At 40.3% G+C, this 16144-nt stretch overlaps 2 protein-coding genes across 2 annotated transcripts; both read right to left on the reverse strand.

Annotated features, from left to right (window-relative positions):
• Positions 1-1611: 1611 nt before the first annotated feature.
• LOC309700819 (mid1-interacting protein 1-B-like) lies at positions 1612-4786 on the reverse strand. Its single transcript, XM_082524654.1, has 2 exons — positions 4648-4786; positions 1612-3937 (listed from the first exon to the last, which is right to left on the reverse strand). The coding sequence occupies exon 2, from the start codon at positions 3753-3755 to the stop codon at positions 3273-3275; it is 483 nt and encodes a 160-aa protein (XP_082380780.1). The 5' UTR covers positions 3756-3937; positions 4648-4786; the 3' UTR covers positions 1612-3272.
• A 1453-nt stretch (positions 4787-6239) lies between these two features.
• LOC309700809 (tetraspanin-7-like) lies at positions 6240-15198 on the reverse strand. The gene is made up of 8 exons (XM_082524639.1): positions 15033-15198; positions 10284-10472; positions 9999-10073; positions 9815-9910; positions 8403-8558; positions 8128-8211; positions 7966-8037; positions 6240-6836 (listed from the first exon to the last, which is right to left on the reverse strand). The coding sequence occupies exons 1-7, from the start codon at positions 15111-15113 to the stop codon at positions 7969-7971; spliced, it is 750 nt and encodes a 249-aa protein (XP_082380765.1). The 5' UTR covers positions 15114-15198; the 3' UTR covers positions 6240-6836; positions 7966-7968.
• Positions 15199-16144: the final 946 nt, after the last annotated feature.

A 16144-nucleotide genomic window follows, 5' to 3' on the forward strand; every position in this document is an offset into this window, starting at 1 on the left:
CATCACAGATTTGCCTGGAAACACATTTCAGGGCAAAGATGCACTTATTTATTTATTAGAAATTTCCATTGTCTAAAGAAGTCCATCTGGATTTGGTGTATGGTGTCATACATGGGGAATATCACAATGAAGTTGGACATTTGTTTTGATATCTGTGAAACTACCTGCATTATTTCAAAGATATTATGTTCCTTAACACATGAAGGTTTGAGACCAGGAGGATACACAAATCCTTACGGGGCATCTGGCATAAATATGCCAAATCAAACATGTGGCGCTACCTGCTGTGGTGAGCCCTGTGAATATGTGCCTCGTACATGAGAAGCTCTGGTTTCTACAGGCAAATCTGCTGCCAGATATCTAAATACTTTACCTAGAGCTCCACTTCTGGGAGTCCACATTCATAGAAACATGCTCCCAGATATTCCGCCTAAAACATTTATTAAGGGGTTTTCTGCTGAGGTTTCTCATGTGATGTCGTGCCCACAAGGCATGAGGCAAAGGGCCGCCATTTCCAGTTCGTTACATTTTTTGTTTCACTACAGCTCAGAGGGCAGCTGGATGGAGTTTGTGGACAAATCCATCACTTCAAAGCAAAATATGACCTCTGCAAGACGCCAACAACTAAACCAAGCATAAGGAGGTATTTGTCACCTGGTTGGGGAATAGACATTTGTTCCTAGTGCCAGGTGGTCACTAACATGACTGTGTAACAGAGGCTTTAGCTATCATTTCCCCTTTGAATGCAATCAACCATCAGCAAACAGTTGGTAAATACTTAATAACAATAATATGAATTCCTTCATGACAAGTGGTTTCAGACTGGTTTCTGGGCCTGTGACTGGGGCCTTATTTACTTGATCATTCAGTTACCATGATTGTCACACATCACAAATGATAACTTGGGAGTTCGCCTTGTAATTGGAAGGTTGCCGGTTCGAGCCCTGGCTTGGACAGTCTCGGTCATTGTGTCCTTGGGCAAGACACTTTACCCGTTGCCCACTGGTGGTGGTCAGTGGGCCAGTGTCCGGCAGCCTCGCCTCTGTCAGTGCGCCCCAGGGTGGCTGTGGCTACAATGTAGCTTGCCATCACCAGTGTATGAATGTGTGTGTGAATGGGTGGATGACTGGTTGTGTAAAGCGTTTTGGGGTCCTTGGGGACTAGTAAAAGCGCTATACAAATACAAACCATTTACCATAACTTAATGTCATGTGGTTAGTGGTCACATGTCTGCAAAACCACAACATAATGAAATGCAAAATGATCCCTTAAAAAAGCATCTGAAACCACCTCTACCTCTGAAACTTAGCAGATTCAGTTTTTAATTACCATTAAAACTGCTGGGTTAGTGTTGGACAAAGATCATTGTTGGGGTTAAACTACAACAGTTGCCACTTTTCTAAAAACTCCAGGAAGAAGCTCTGTTTCAAGCGCAGAGACAGAAATGAGAACAGAAAACGTCACAGTGTCACCTTTCTTCGGCATGCTGACATGCCACTAGTGCTGTCATGGTAACACGTGGTCTGGAGCTGTAGATGGTTGCAGCAATACAGAAACCATTTTTCCCCCCAAATGTGGTCAGTAAGTTTTGATGAACGAAAAGACCAAAAATACACACCAAAATCTTTTAATGGTCAAACTGGACAGAAATAGAAAAACCAATAAACATCAGTATATGTACACCCAGCATTCTTCACACACACAGACTCCAGAACGCCTTCACATGTCATCGACCATCAAGCACAGTGTTCAATTCATTAACAAAGCTTTGAGACGACAAACAAAACATTCGCTTCTTTAAGTTCAGTTCAAAAATCAGCCAATAACCATTCATTACACCTTCTCTTTTATTCAGCTGAAACCAGACAAAAACAATGGGTTTCTGCCAAACTCCTTAAAATTTTAAAAATAAGGTGCTTTAGTCCTTTAATAAATGGACAAACTGTGGCATCTTTAAAATATCAGAACTTCCACATTTAAGTTAAACCAAAGAACTGAGAATTTGTGGTCTGGTTACAATCGATTGTCAGGAGATGTTAACAGGTTATGAACGATCATGCACCATGAGAACTGGGTTCTTATTACGATTGGGAAATTTAAGGATTCATATTTTCTCCTTTTTGTGCGTCTAAAGCTGTACAGAAATGTCAAGCCAGCTTCTTTTGTGCTCTCGTGTGTTTGCATAGTTTGGAATTTGCAGCATGAAATGAAGGATGTCAGGAGATTTTTTTTTTTTGTTTCTTTTAAACGGACAGACGTCAACCCTGAAAATAGAATGCAAGCAGCCCACCACCTCGACGAAGTCTTCAAGGGAAAAAAAAAAAAAAAAAAAAAAAGGGACTTCCATGAAGAACATGTTTTAGCTCTTCAACTACAAACTGCTGTAGGGAGGTCAGAGCAGAGACACTCTAATCTGCCGAATCTTAACAAGATGTCATATCCAGAAGACAAACAGTGGATTCAGGTGTTTAAAGTATGCCAAAGAAAGAGTTATTGGAATCAGAGACAGATTTTTGGCTCAGTGGCATTCCACAGGGATTATACCAGGATCCTATTTCATTTAAAATGGTTTAGTTTAGGGTTTGTTTGTTTTTTTAAGGTTATGTTTGTTTACAGTAGTTTAGAAGTGCAACAGATTTCTTCTGATGAAACCACCCAAATATTCAAAATTAATCAATTTTAGATCCTTTGTCCTTCTCCTGCATACCCATCATCTATCTCTTAAACGTATTAATTTGAGGTGATTTGATTTCATGTGAAAACATTCTCTACAAATTCATTACTGTACTGACTTTAGTAGCACAGATCCAGACTTAATTCAGAATTTTAAAGCTTGAATCAGCTTTGTGCTTAGTGACATATACTGATGTCCCTGCCAAGTCTCTTCAAAAAGACCAAAGCATAAATCGGCTATAATGAATGAAGTCAGCATCAGTGCATGTGCCAAAATGAGATCCAAAAAGCTGCCGGTGAATACAAAAACGTGGCATTTAAGATGATTTAACGACCCTTACAAGGAATAACTGTTATTAAAATTGTAGTTCTCATTATTTGACAAAAAATGCCCAAATTGTTCCAGTCACACAATCAATCTGCAGATATTTTTATTCACCGTTTTTGGGACTGGCTAGTTAATTTAACACAATGATATCCACCACTGTGGGCTGTGAAAAAGCTTTTAAGTGAATTCTGGCGTCTGCACATGCTCCTTCCTTCGCTTGTAGTTACTGAGCTAAAACCCATAGAGCGCCAACCGTCAGGACATTCAGCGCTCAGTTTCTGCAGCCGATCTCCTCCTTGTAGCGATTCGTCAGTGTGTTAGCTTTATGCGTCAGTTTCGACAGAACCGCGTGGAGTCCATTCAGGTGGAAGTGAAACTGCTTCTCCAGGTCATCCTCCTCTGCCACCACCATGCTGGCCACACCCGCCTTCTCCTTCCGCAACTCCTCGCCTTGCACGACGCCCCACTCGATGTCATTGCGGATGGATTTAAGCAGGATGTATGAGCTGTACATGTCAGTATCAGGCTGGAAGTAGGCGCTGTCGTGAGTGGGGCTGGTGCTACCTGTGCCACCACCGTCATCCCCACCATCTCCGTTCTCTGTCGGCTTCAGGTCATCCCTGTCGTCCAGCGGGACGTCCCGCAGCAGGCTGGGCAACATCACTGTCTGGTCCATGTTGTTGACAGCGCCAATGAAGCGGTTCATGGCGTTGAAGAGCGAGTTCTTCTGGTTGTAGGAGTCAGGTATCTGCATGACGGCGGCTGGTGAGGGCCCGTGTTGGCCAGCGGTCGCAGCGCCAAACTTAGCCCGCTAATGCTCCTTAAAGGATTACTGAGAGACTGCGGAGGCACTCACTGCTCCAAAATGGGCCAGCTCCTGAGCTGAGGGCCCCGTGTTTCTGCTGCAGGACTCCAGCTGACCCCAGAGGCATAAACCTGATATAAAAACACAAAAGGAAGAGGAGGAAGGATAAAGCAGCTTCAAATGGAGACCCAGCATATCCAGGACATCTCCTGGACATGCTGGACACCCATGACATCTGCAGGGTCATTTGAGGCCTTCATGATTTAACTACAAAGCTCAGGGATGGGGGAACTAGCCAGCTTTAACAGTATATCCTGCATCCATTATCGGACATCGGATTCCCCCCGCCTCACCGCCGTTACTCACTTCATATTCAGCCACCTCTGTTGCTGCTGAAGATCGGTTTGCATTATTTAAATCTCTCTGTGCTGCACAGCCACAGCCTCGCATGCAAATAAACGTGAGGTGCTGGCAACGTTTTTTTTAAAAACAGCGTGAACACCTGCGGTGGCAGCCCGGGCAGAGGAGGAGGGGGGTCTGCAGGAGAAAACACGGAAATGAAGGGGAATCACGGCACCGGCCTCTACCTGCTTCATTCTAAAGCTAAACCAGGGGACCTTTGAACAGGCGGGCCCAATAAACCATCCTTCCAGTCTATGTAACTGTGAATTAGCGACGCTTACACCGCTTGAATCTTCATTTTAACCGGAACAAATGACCGTCGGGCTGCTCTTATTAGCCTCGCCACCCCAGCCAGCGGGTGATTCCGGGTACCGTTAGCTCGCTAAGTCTACTTTTAAAACGGGTAAACACCGGCGGCAGTGCGCCTACGTCAGCTTACCGTATGTCGGCTGTGGTTCCTGGGTACCAAGTCGCTGCTTCTGCCCGTTAAAGCTGTCCGGAAAAGGGATCTTGCAGACGGTCGGGCCGGTGGTGGTTGTTAGGGAGGCAGGAGAGTCGGGGCGGAGCAAAACATGGGATCACGATCACAGCCAATCACAGAGGGTGTGACGTCACGGAGAACGTCGGATAGTGTTGCATTGTTTATAAACTGACTTGAATAAAAATAAAGCTTTGGAAATAATATATTTATTTACATTTAAGGTTTACAACGAAAACAGTAGTTACATTAAAATTTAAATATATTATTAAGACTTTGTTTTATTTTATATTGTTTGTCACGTTTTGACTGATGCAACCTTGTCCCCCCTCTTTGGGGAGAAATAAATGTTACTTTTGTATGAACAAACAAATAAACATCAATATCCTCCTGAGAACCCAGGAAAAAAAGAATCTTCCCATGAAACGTTTTTTGTGATTTCCTTCCTATTTGGAGGTAACAGAGACCACCCAAACACATCAGATATCAACGGAAAGCCCAAGATGTCCTTTATTTAGTACATCAGGACTTAGTAAGGTAGCTCAAATAAATCAAAAGATATAGATCAAATAATATATATAATGATAATGATTATAAATCAGACTAGATTATATTTCAAAGGAGTCAAGGATGATGTTACTAAATGTTCATTACAAATTTAATTTAAAATATTACAACTTTTAAAACTCACTAGAAGTTTCTGATTCCATATAAGGAAGGTTTTCACAATCTCATGCTGTTGTTTTCATTTCCACAAATGACTATTTTAAAGATTATTTCACATGTTCTAACGTGTTTGCATGGATCCACTCAGGGAATTCTGGTTCCCCACAGTCAGTTCTAAAACATGCATGCTAGCTTAACTGGTGATCCTAAATTGTGTGTTATGTGTGATTATGGTGGTCTGTCTCTAATGGATGGATGTGTAAAACATTGCCCCCGTCTGGCTCCACATTATATTACGACTGAATTCTTCCCCAGCCATAAAGTATTTAGTTTCACTGTGTATTTTAGTTTATTACCAGGATGCTCTTTTTTTTAAATAATGCCAAACAGCAGTAGGTATACTTGTCAGCTTCTTATTAACACAAATATCTTATCAGCCAATCACATGGCACTAATGCATTTAGGCATGTATAAAATAATCAAGACAACCTGCTGAAGTTCAAAGTGAGCATGAGAAGGGAAAAGAAAGTTGATTTAAGCGACTCTGAACATATGATTGCTCTCTAAGACAAAATAGCTCAAGAAGATGGCAGCTTTAGTATTCAGATGGTGGGTTTACAATTTGATGAATGACATGCAAGAAAGGGTCTCTCCAGCTTTGTATCAGTGGTTTAGTTTTTTTCTGGTGTAAAGGTGTGATGGATATTTTCTTGCTGAGCATTGTTTAAAAGCCACAGTCTACCTATGTATTGTTAACTATCCTAATAATTCTTCCATTAGGAAAACGCACCATGTCACAAAACTATATCTCAAAGTGATTTCTTGAACCTGACAGTGAGTTCTCTGTACTCCACTGGCCTCCACAGACACCATATCCTCAATCTAATGGAGCACCTTTGGGGATGTGGGTAAACAGGAGATTCTTGTGGATGGATTCACATGGATGTGGAGCTGACAAAGCTGCAGCAACTGTGTGATGCTATTATGTCAAGGTAAAGTTACATGTAAGGTTTTCTTATGTTGGATTTATCGACACAACACGCAGCCTCCTTTATTTTGTTGAAAACATTGCATGTCTCAAATAGTTATCAGTGAGTTTGTCATTCAGAAAACAGAAATATAAAATCTGTCACATCACAGTACACAGAATATGAAACATGAACAACACATCTTTCAAACACAGCACACTGCCACAGAATCAAATTTCAACTTTAACCTAAAAATGTGAAAGCCTTTCAAGTGTTCTGGTGCCCCTAAGAGGGCTTTCTGAATATGATTGTTACTGACAACAGGTTTTTTCAGGACCTGAGCCTGACACACATACAAAGAAAGATCCTAACAACACAAAGAGAGAGAACACAAAGGGGTCAATTTTCAGTATTTCACAGCAAGACACAAAATAAATACAAGAGGAATGCTAACAGTGTTTGTATGTGTGTGTTTTTCCTAAGGTTTCCATGGTGATGTACATCTTATTCACTTTCCTGCAAAAGAAAACACAGACAAAGGAGATGGAGGTAAACAACAGCACATGCTTGTTTTACATTCACTTAAAGAGTTGAGAATGTGGTCAGGTAAACTTTAGATTAAAGTTGGGTGTGTTCAGCTTTAGTGTAAGTTAGGTGTAGGTCTATATTGGGGGTACATCAAATATAGTTATGAGGTTGGAGTTAGGTTGGGAGTAAGTTTAATGTTGAGTCTTGGGGTAGGCTAGGTGTAGCTTTAGGTTTTAGCTTGGTTTGAGATAATAATAATAATAATAATAATAATAATAATAATAATAATAATAATAATAATAATAATAATAATGTCATAATGTGTATGTGCTAGTCCCCATGGGGAATTTACTCCTCTGCATTTAACTCATTCACCCAGTGAAGCAGTGGGCAGCCACCAATGCAGCACCCGGGGAGCAGTGTGTAGGGACGGTACCTCAGGGTAGCCGTTCAGTGGAGTCAAACCCCCGACCTTCCGATCATGGGGCAACCACTCTACCTACTGAGCTATCCCTGGCCCCAGCTATCCCCGCAGGTAAGGTGTAGTTTAGGTTAGGAGTAGGTTTAAGGTATAGTCTTGGGGTAGATGGTAGATTGAGGTAGGTCAGGATAGATGTAGGATTGTGAAAGGTTATATAGGTTGGGTAAAGGTTAATGTTTTGTATAGGTGAAGGTCTCAGTTTGTATTAGTTAGGCTTGATTTAGGTCAAGATCTAGACTTGCATTGGTTGTGTATCTCTAGGTTTGGGGTAGTTTTAAGTGTAGATTTGGGCTAGGTTCTCTGTGTTTGATGTAAGTTAGGTTTAGTTCAAGGTCTACATGTAGGTTTGAAGTAAGGTAGATATGAGTTAGAAGTAGGTTAAGATCTAGATTTGCGACTTATATAGCCTTTTTCTACTGGTAAGTACTTTCTTACCAAAGCTGTGTTTTATGCTTTATGCACACATTCCTATTATATTTTTTCCTATGCATAAACACTCTAGTTTAGGATACTTTTTTTGTTAGATCTCACTTTCAGGTGGGTTAAGTGTAGCTTTGGTTAGTTACGCTACACCTTGGTTGGTTAGTTAGTGTCCATCAGAAAGTGATAGGTTAGTGCCGGGGACGTGTGGATTACCTGTTAGATCATCTCGTACTGGTTGCTGTTAATGAAGTGAGACAAGCAGCAGGCCAGAGTTACACCGACCAGCTAAAAAACACAGAGAGATGGATTTTATTTCTGCTTCAGTGTCACTGTCTCCTATTGTCTCCTATAGATTCCAAAGGCCATGTTTAGTACCTGAGAGAAGGCAATACCAAAGGTAACTCCAGCAATGATTCCCATGTTGCTCTCTATGAAGGACACAACCAGCTCATAGCAACCCTGCGGAGACAGGGTAAAGTGATTTGCAGTAAATACAGACTGATGGATCACCATCATGTGACCACTTAGCATAATTGTGGTTGTTAGACTTAATAATTATAATAATCTTAATAATCTCCACAAAAAAGCAAATGCAAATGAAAACTTTTGGGAACTGAATTTTCTTCATGTATTATTTGTGCCTTCCTGACCTCTTTGTAGACCTTCTGTGCTGCCAGAGTGGTGTTCTTCAGGTCTGCTTCATTGCAGTCAGAGACATGAACACAACAGCTGGTAGGAATCCCACTGATGGGAAAATACACACTGCTGAACCAGCTGGTGTAATTATAAACTCCACAGCAGTGTAACTGAAGAAACAGAGACAACCAAATCACCACTTTTCAACATCTCATCATGTTTGTTTCTGAATGTGTGAAAGACGTCATCAGTGTAAAATCTGCATAAAAGAACGCTGGACATATCAGCAAGTTTCTCTGCCTATGAAGTCTCTGACATTGTTCCTTTTGCTTCTTTTTGTTTGTTTTTTTTAATTAGGAAATTAATTATCTCTATTGTATGTTATTGTCCTCATGCAGACTGCATATTTAGTTATCACACCAACCCTTAAAATCTTTATTCTTTACGGAGCCCCGCAGGGGACATGGGAGAAAAAAAAATTAAGACGGACTTTTGCGAGATCTCGCAAAACTTTTAGCCGCATTCTTCGGACGCCGGCTCGAAGCCGACCGGGAGGTCGAGACACGATGTGCCGGGAAAGCAGTGTTCCTCCCGGCTGTAGTAGGTCTCGACCTCCCGTTAGCTTCGAGCTAACGGGAAGAATGCGGCTAAAACTTTTGCGAGATCCCAAGATAGTTTTGCGAGATCTCGCAAAAGTCCGTCTTAATTTTTTTTCCTCCCATGTCCCCTGCGGGGCTCAGAAGTTCTTTAATGACATGAGACATGTTTAATAAAATAAAAGTAGTTATATCATTTTTATATGTTTGAATAACTGCATTAATAAAACATGTGCATCAATATTTGAAATATATTTGATTGCTACCACAGGAGTGTGTATATGTGTGTGTGTATGTATATATAACAGTGACACTGACATTTTTGGTACCCCTTATTGCCTTTAGTAAAACAAGGGGAGGACAACTTTGTTGACTGATCCATGAATAGGGACCGACAGGCTTGCAAGAAGTAAAGTGAAATATTTGCTCTCTAAAGAAATAAAATAAAATTAATGCCACAGAGGGTTGTTTAAAAGTTAAAACTATAAGAGACCAACAATATGACCCTGAGGAACACCCAAAAGAAAGAACAAATGTAGGCGTTGGTAATAAGGTAAAATGCTCCATAGACTAGCAGTTTGGACTTTAACTTGACAAGTAAAAGATCCCTGGTTTGGTCTCAGTAGAGGACACAAAATCCTTTGGGGTTATGTCAGGAAGGGCAACCAGCATAAAACGTGCCACTTCCTCCCATGGTGACCCTTTGTGAATAAGGGACCACCCAAAAGTTGCTTCTTTTATTAAGATACTTGGCAAGTTTAGAGGTAACTTTTTAGTTTCCAATATACTACTTACGAAACATTAATGAGTGGATCATGGAAAACACCTACTCTGCGTTGGACACCATCCACTGCCACACTCCTGTCATCTCGTCCGTCGTATCTCATCACTGCTGCACTGTAGGCAGTGAGGAATGTCCCTTTAATCTAAACATGCAAACACAGACAGATATTGGTCAGAATGAGCAGCTGTGTTTTTTGAAGGTATTCTGAAAACTCTCAAGTGTGTTTTGACCTCATGACGAAAGACAAATCCAGAGATCCCAGCAATGAGTTCAGTCATGAAGACCAGAGACAGAAACACTGCGTACTGAGGAGAGATCAAAGGTCATGAGGTTGGACAAGGAGTCACACCATACGGAATGAGCAAGTTAACTGGTCATTAAACCTAAAAACTTGATAGATGTATTAGTTAGCAGAGATTTTTTAATTTTGAAACCTTTAGTCACATAAAAAAAAACCTCATAAAAGGTTTAGTCAGACATTTGTTAACAAATTCCGAGTAAGCTGGAAGACCCACCAGTTTTAACATCCAAGGACGCCCCCTACAGGTGGCAAAACAGCCGAACAGTCCGAACAGGGCAATGGCAGCGCCGGTGCCAGTGAGGACGTAGGGAGCACTGGAAGGGCTGCTAGAGATCAGCAACATGTAGGGACCCAACATGAACTTCCACCATAACCCCACCACCAGCAGGACCACCCCTGTCACCTGAAGGAGTGTTTAAAAAATGAGTGTAAAAGAAAAAGAAAAGAAAAACTTAAAAACTCTACATTGATTGATTGTAATTTGCATTTTAATCTATTTCAGTTCATTGTATTAACTGCTCTATTAAAAAAAAACAAAATAACCCACTAACATTTTGGTAGATGGTTTATTAGTGCGAATTTCTCTCTTTTTAAAATATATATGTTATGTTAGCTAACATCATTTTTATGATGATATGCCTGTTGCTATATTTAGTGGCTATTTTGAAGAACTGGACAAAAGCAGCATTTAAATATACAGTTATACAGTACAATTTCAAATTAGAGACAAATCACTGATGTGCAAGTGTAGAAAAAGAGTAACAAATAATTTTGGTAATGACCTGGGCTGTTTTTATCATTTTACTTGGTTGGGGATTGAATAATTTATTATAATATGAGACAAAAAAAGACGTAGACTTCTTATTTATTTATTTAGTAATTTAGTGAAAAGACTACATAGCCATGATAAAAAATAAAAATCAACAAAAACTTTAGTGTTCACAAACAGCTGATGAAGACATGAACCTCATATGACCACAGATCCCTTATAAACTCATCATTCATTCATAAGGAAGCATAAAGGCGTTTTAGTTTTATACAGTTGGTACGTAAAGCAAGTTAAATGTTTTCTGTCCAGTCAAAAGAAATCATTCTTATTGCAAAAGTTTAATCTGCAAAAGAAGTTAAAGCTGTGCAGCAGACGTGTTGAACCGCACACAGAAGCTGGGACTGTAATTAAGCACCACATGTCTCTGCAGACTCTGACAGTGAAGTGACAAAGTGACAAACAGATGGGAAAAGAAGCTGGACCAGCATCCCCATGACAAACTGGATGCTACATACAGCTGAAACCAGCTGAAAGAATTTAGCTCAGCAGCTGCAGACACAGTCAGAGCACACAGAAGAAGAGCAAAAGTAACTCTGACAAACTCATAATGTCTGCAGTGGTGTTTTCACTCCAGTTTAATTCACTCGTTGTGCTCCGGGGTAGCTCATCGGATGTCTTCAATAATAATTGCATCCATTTTACGGTTCGGCACTTAGTTGTGACAGTTAAATTTAGCAGCAAAGAGGTTTCAGAGTGCACTAATGTCAGGGAATGTCCTCAAAAACATTCCCAAAAAACACCACTGTGGAAATGTGTGCTCCACCCAGTCAGAGTGGATTGGATGAATGGTTGTCAGTAGATGTAGTACAAGATGGACACTGAGATTACTAGAGTAGGTGGTAGGTTTGTGTTTATAGACCAGGTTTCTATAATGATACAAATATATTTAAATATATTTGTGTTTAAAAGAAAAAGATTGTGGGGCATAATGGGAGGAGGGTAGGCGTCCATAGGTCACATCATTCCCAACACCAATCTCAGCCTTTATTTTGAAGTCAACTGTCCACAGACATCATAAAAATCAATAAAAAATAATTACCAAAGCACTTAAAAGCACCCGGGCCACCATCACCAACTCTCAATACCAGCCTCCTTGTCAAAACTGGTAATTATAAAAATAAATAAATAAAAACAAAAAACATATGAAATGTGATTCAAATCTGCAGTTCTTCTTCTTCTTCTTGCAGTTTGGTTCTTAATTTTTCTCTATGCTACATGAGTCCGTGGATCTGATTTCAGCCTTTCAAACTAAAAATATAACAATATTTGAGCACAGTGTACAAACAAAATCACCTGACATATTTATTAAAAGGTTTGTTTAAAAGGTTCTAACAAGGTGAAATTCCCTTGTTTTGAAAATCACTGTAAATTCTCTTGAGGACCTCTCATGCAAATATCAGTTTCATGATTTATAACTAATTTTTCTGATGAGCCAGCTCTCTATCTGGATACTATGTCTTGTTCAGGTGGTTTATGAGGACGCCTGATCAGATTTGGGAGTAAGACCGACACAGGATGAAAGAGGAGAAAAGGCACTGGCTGCTGGCAGGAGATAAATGAAGGAGGCATTTGATTTTGACTCCCGGTCGTGCCGGGCTGCCTGCTGCGCCTGTATGAGCGTTTCAAAAGGAGTCATGCTGGGATGTTGAAACACTCCGCAGATGACAAGAAAGCCGTCTGTCAGCTGGAGTCACGTCAGGTTGGTTTGATTCGGGATAAAAGTGGGAGTTTGTGTTTGTGCAGCAGACAACAGATTGTGTCTGGGAAGATTAAAAAAAAAATCTGATTCACTTCAACAATAAATGGAGCGGGAAATAATGTTCGATATCTTTATCATTTACTTTGTGCCAGCAACAAAGACAATGGCATTTATAGTAAAATGTGACTCACATGATTCTGCACTAGATTATTTTGTTGTAAAATCTGTTATGAAAGACTAACGTTTGAATCTGGAAAAGAAATAGATCAGATAAGGTCAATATTAAATATTAATTTAATGATAATTAAATTAAATTTAATACTCAGCAGGTAAAATTTTTCTGACAGACTGAACTACAGTCAGCGTCCATCGAGAGAAAACAGTCTCTCCAACACTGAAATCTCATTCAGAGCAAGAGGAAGTTAGTCTGTGCTATTGGTTAGATCTCTAAGACCACACAAAACACAGTCCTCATTAGGACAAATGGGCCACTGCAATAGGAAGGACCTGACAATGATCAGATGCTAAAAATCCAATAGCAACCAAGACTGGAAAAGAAGCTGAACTCAATGAACTCAGTCTAAGCAACAGCTAAAGCTGGGGCAATATCTTGGGCAATACAGCTAACTGGACTGCAATAGAAAGAACAGCAATAAAAATGGCTAGGCAACTACCAGGACAAGGCAACAACCTGGACAAGATCATGATTTGGGCTCCCAAATCTCTAGGCATTAACCACGGCCAAGTGACTTAAACTCTATATGACAACAACACAGACCAGTCAATAACTGGGGCTTACCAGCAATGTTAGGATACAGCCAGAGGTAGGCAACAATCAGTTGTTGCAGCCACAACCATTGTTTTCATGACAAGTAGATTAAGCAGATTTAGGCAATAGAAAACCACAGGACAGACTGCTTAGAAATTAGGGATAGGAAACAAAATGGGGAAAAACAGGACTACTGTAGGCAACAAGTAGGGATACTCTAAACTCTTAACAGAAAGTAGGCCTTGTTAGGATAAATAGGAAGCAACAACAATGACAAGAAAATGTTTATCACCTATAAAACTAACAGCATAAATGAAAAGTCAAAAAACAAATGTAGCCCAATTTGCAGGATTGGGCAAACAATTCAAACAAGGCAACAATCCGTAAAAAACAGCAGTGAAGTAAACAATCAGGAATACAAAACAATGAATCCTCCTCAACAACAGGGTATGGCAACTTTAGGCATTACAAGACGAGAAACCAGACAAGTCAACAATCTGGGTTTTTTAGGCAACAGTTAGCTAAAAAGGAAACAATGTGGACTGGCTAGATAGTAGTGTTAGTCAACTGCTGCAGCAATGATATGGCCAGACTCTTTGAAAAACCTAGGTCATCGGCATCAAGGCGGCCTAGGCAACAAGCAACTAGAAAACATCAACTCAGAGTAATCAACAAACTGAGATAGAAACTACACAGAGGGCTGCAAACAGGACTGTGTAAAAAAAAAGACAACAGCTGGGAGAAGATTGTAATGAGGAACAGGTAGCAGCCCAGACTAGACTGTAAATGGGACTGGACTAAAATTAGCACCAGAATTCAGGCCTTGTTAGGACAACTGGGAAGAAACATAACTGAGGACTAGAAAGTAACTAGCATAATCCATTAGGTAACAATCAATGGTACACAGCCACCTGAATGGTTTAAAAAAATCAGTCTAGGGCAATATAGCTGTATGGGTTACAGTGGAAAGCAACTAACAATAAACAACCACGTCTAGGCTGCTAATCAACAGGGCAATGTATTGAGAAAGGAAATAACTGGGACCAGGAAAAAAACAAACAAACAAACTAGTGAACAATAATAAGAAATAGGACTGAGCAACTGATCAGGCCTAGAAAATAAAGGTTGAGTGAAAAGTTGGACAAACTAACAACAACAAATTAAAGATGGTTAGGAAATACAGACTGTTGATTATGAAACAAAACAGGAGCTGGACTAAGACAACCAGACCTGAGCCTGAAAGAGACAGAAAGAATATTCTGATCAGCTCTACTGACATGACTGCTTCCTGTTATCAGGTGTTGTTTCAGCAGTGCCCTCTCCGGAGGTCCATGTCTTCATTTTCAGGTTGGTGTCAGAGCTCTGGCTTCATCCTACTCATTCCTCAGAATCCAGATAATTACCGATCCTATGACCTTTGACTTTGTCCACTTTAAAAATAGATAAATTGTTGAAGTTTTTATCTACTCACCTGCATGTTTAATTAATGCAGCTTATTCTAAAATTGATCAAATTTACACCTATTCAAACTATTTCAGTCTGAGGATTTCAATGACATTTCAGCAGTTTAAACATGTTTTAAACAAACCCGTTGAGCTCTTGGATCTGATTGTGAGACAGGATTTAGCTGAAGTTAAAATAAGACATGAAGAACAGGTTTTCTTACCCAGAAGATGAAGGAGTAGAGCAGCAGCAGCGTCTTCAGGCAGAAGATCGCCGGTTTGGTTTCCATCCTCCTGGGAGCCATAATCCATCTGAGACTGAGGGACCAAAACCAGAACTCCGCTCGTCTTTCTCTCTTTTATCACAACAGGAAGAGGGAAACCTCTCCCTCACGATGACAACCGCTCAGCCCCCTCTGCTGGTTTTACCAGTAACTGCACAACAGAGCAAGCTCCTCATGTTTTATGTTATTAGTTTATCTGTATTAACCTCACATTAATTACAGACAAACACAAGTATAATACATGATTTTCAACATTACGATTTAACAAATAAAACATTCATACAAACACAAATATTCCCCATTCAATCTTTGAACATAAACCCTTATGGACATTTTGCATGTAAAGTCCTTTTAATTTAGGCACATTCTGAAGCCAATACTTCAAGTCAAACTCATAATGGGGGACATTTATGTGTAGCAGGGTAAGTGTTAAGTGTGGTGCTGCTCCTTTCCCCTCTGATAGCCTGCTTTGAGTCTAAGTTCTTTGTCTAAATCTGTCCATTAGACCATGTTGAGCCTCTCAGACGGCTCCACTCTAGATGTGAATCAGTTTTAGTCATACTACAGTGTCTGTAGTGCACATACATATATAAATATTTCAAGTAACCAAGCTCTGTTTAATGGGTGAGGTGTGCTGGGCCTTCACAGGCAGGTGTAACAGCAGCTCAGACTCACTGATAATCACCACCATGTTAATTGTGTGGTCAGTGTGTGAAGAATGAGGCTCGCGTGTTTGTACCATCACTTTCTAACCACCAACCAAACCTGCACGAATCCTTTAGTCTCTTCACGTCAATCTGCTGCAGCTTTCAGACCAATCAATCAGATCATTAATGCAGTCAGCAAAATGTCAACTCAATGTGCTTCCTTTCAGTCACATTGATAAACATGTTTGAGCTCTGTGAAATACATTTCATCCCCTGAAAGATTTATTCTTGAGTTTTAAACCACATGCAGCATCATTTTATTTACAGGACTTTAGTGGTGGCTCTGGACGACTGAATGTTAACTTTGACAACATGAGTCAAAGGAAGAAAAGCCAAACCAACAGA

This window comes from Aulonocara stuartgranti (assembly GCF_965226115.1).
Source record: "Aulonocara stuartgranti genome assembly, chromosome: 23".
In the NCBI taxonomy this organism is placed as follows: Eukaryota; Metazoa; Chordata; class Actinopteri; order Cichliformes; family Cichlidae; genus Aulonocara; species Aulonocara stuartgranti.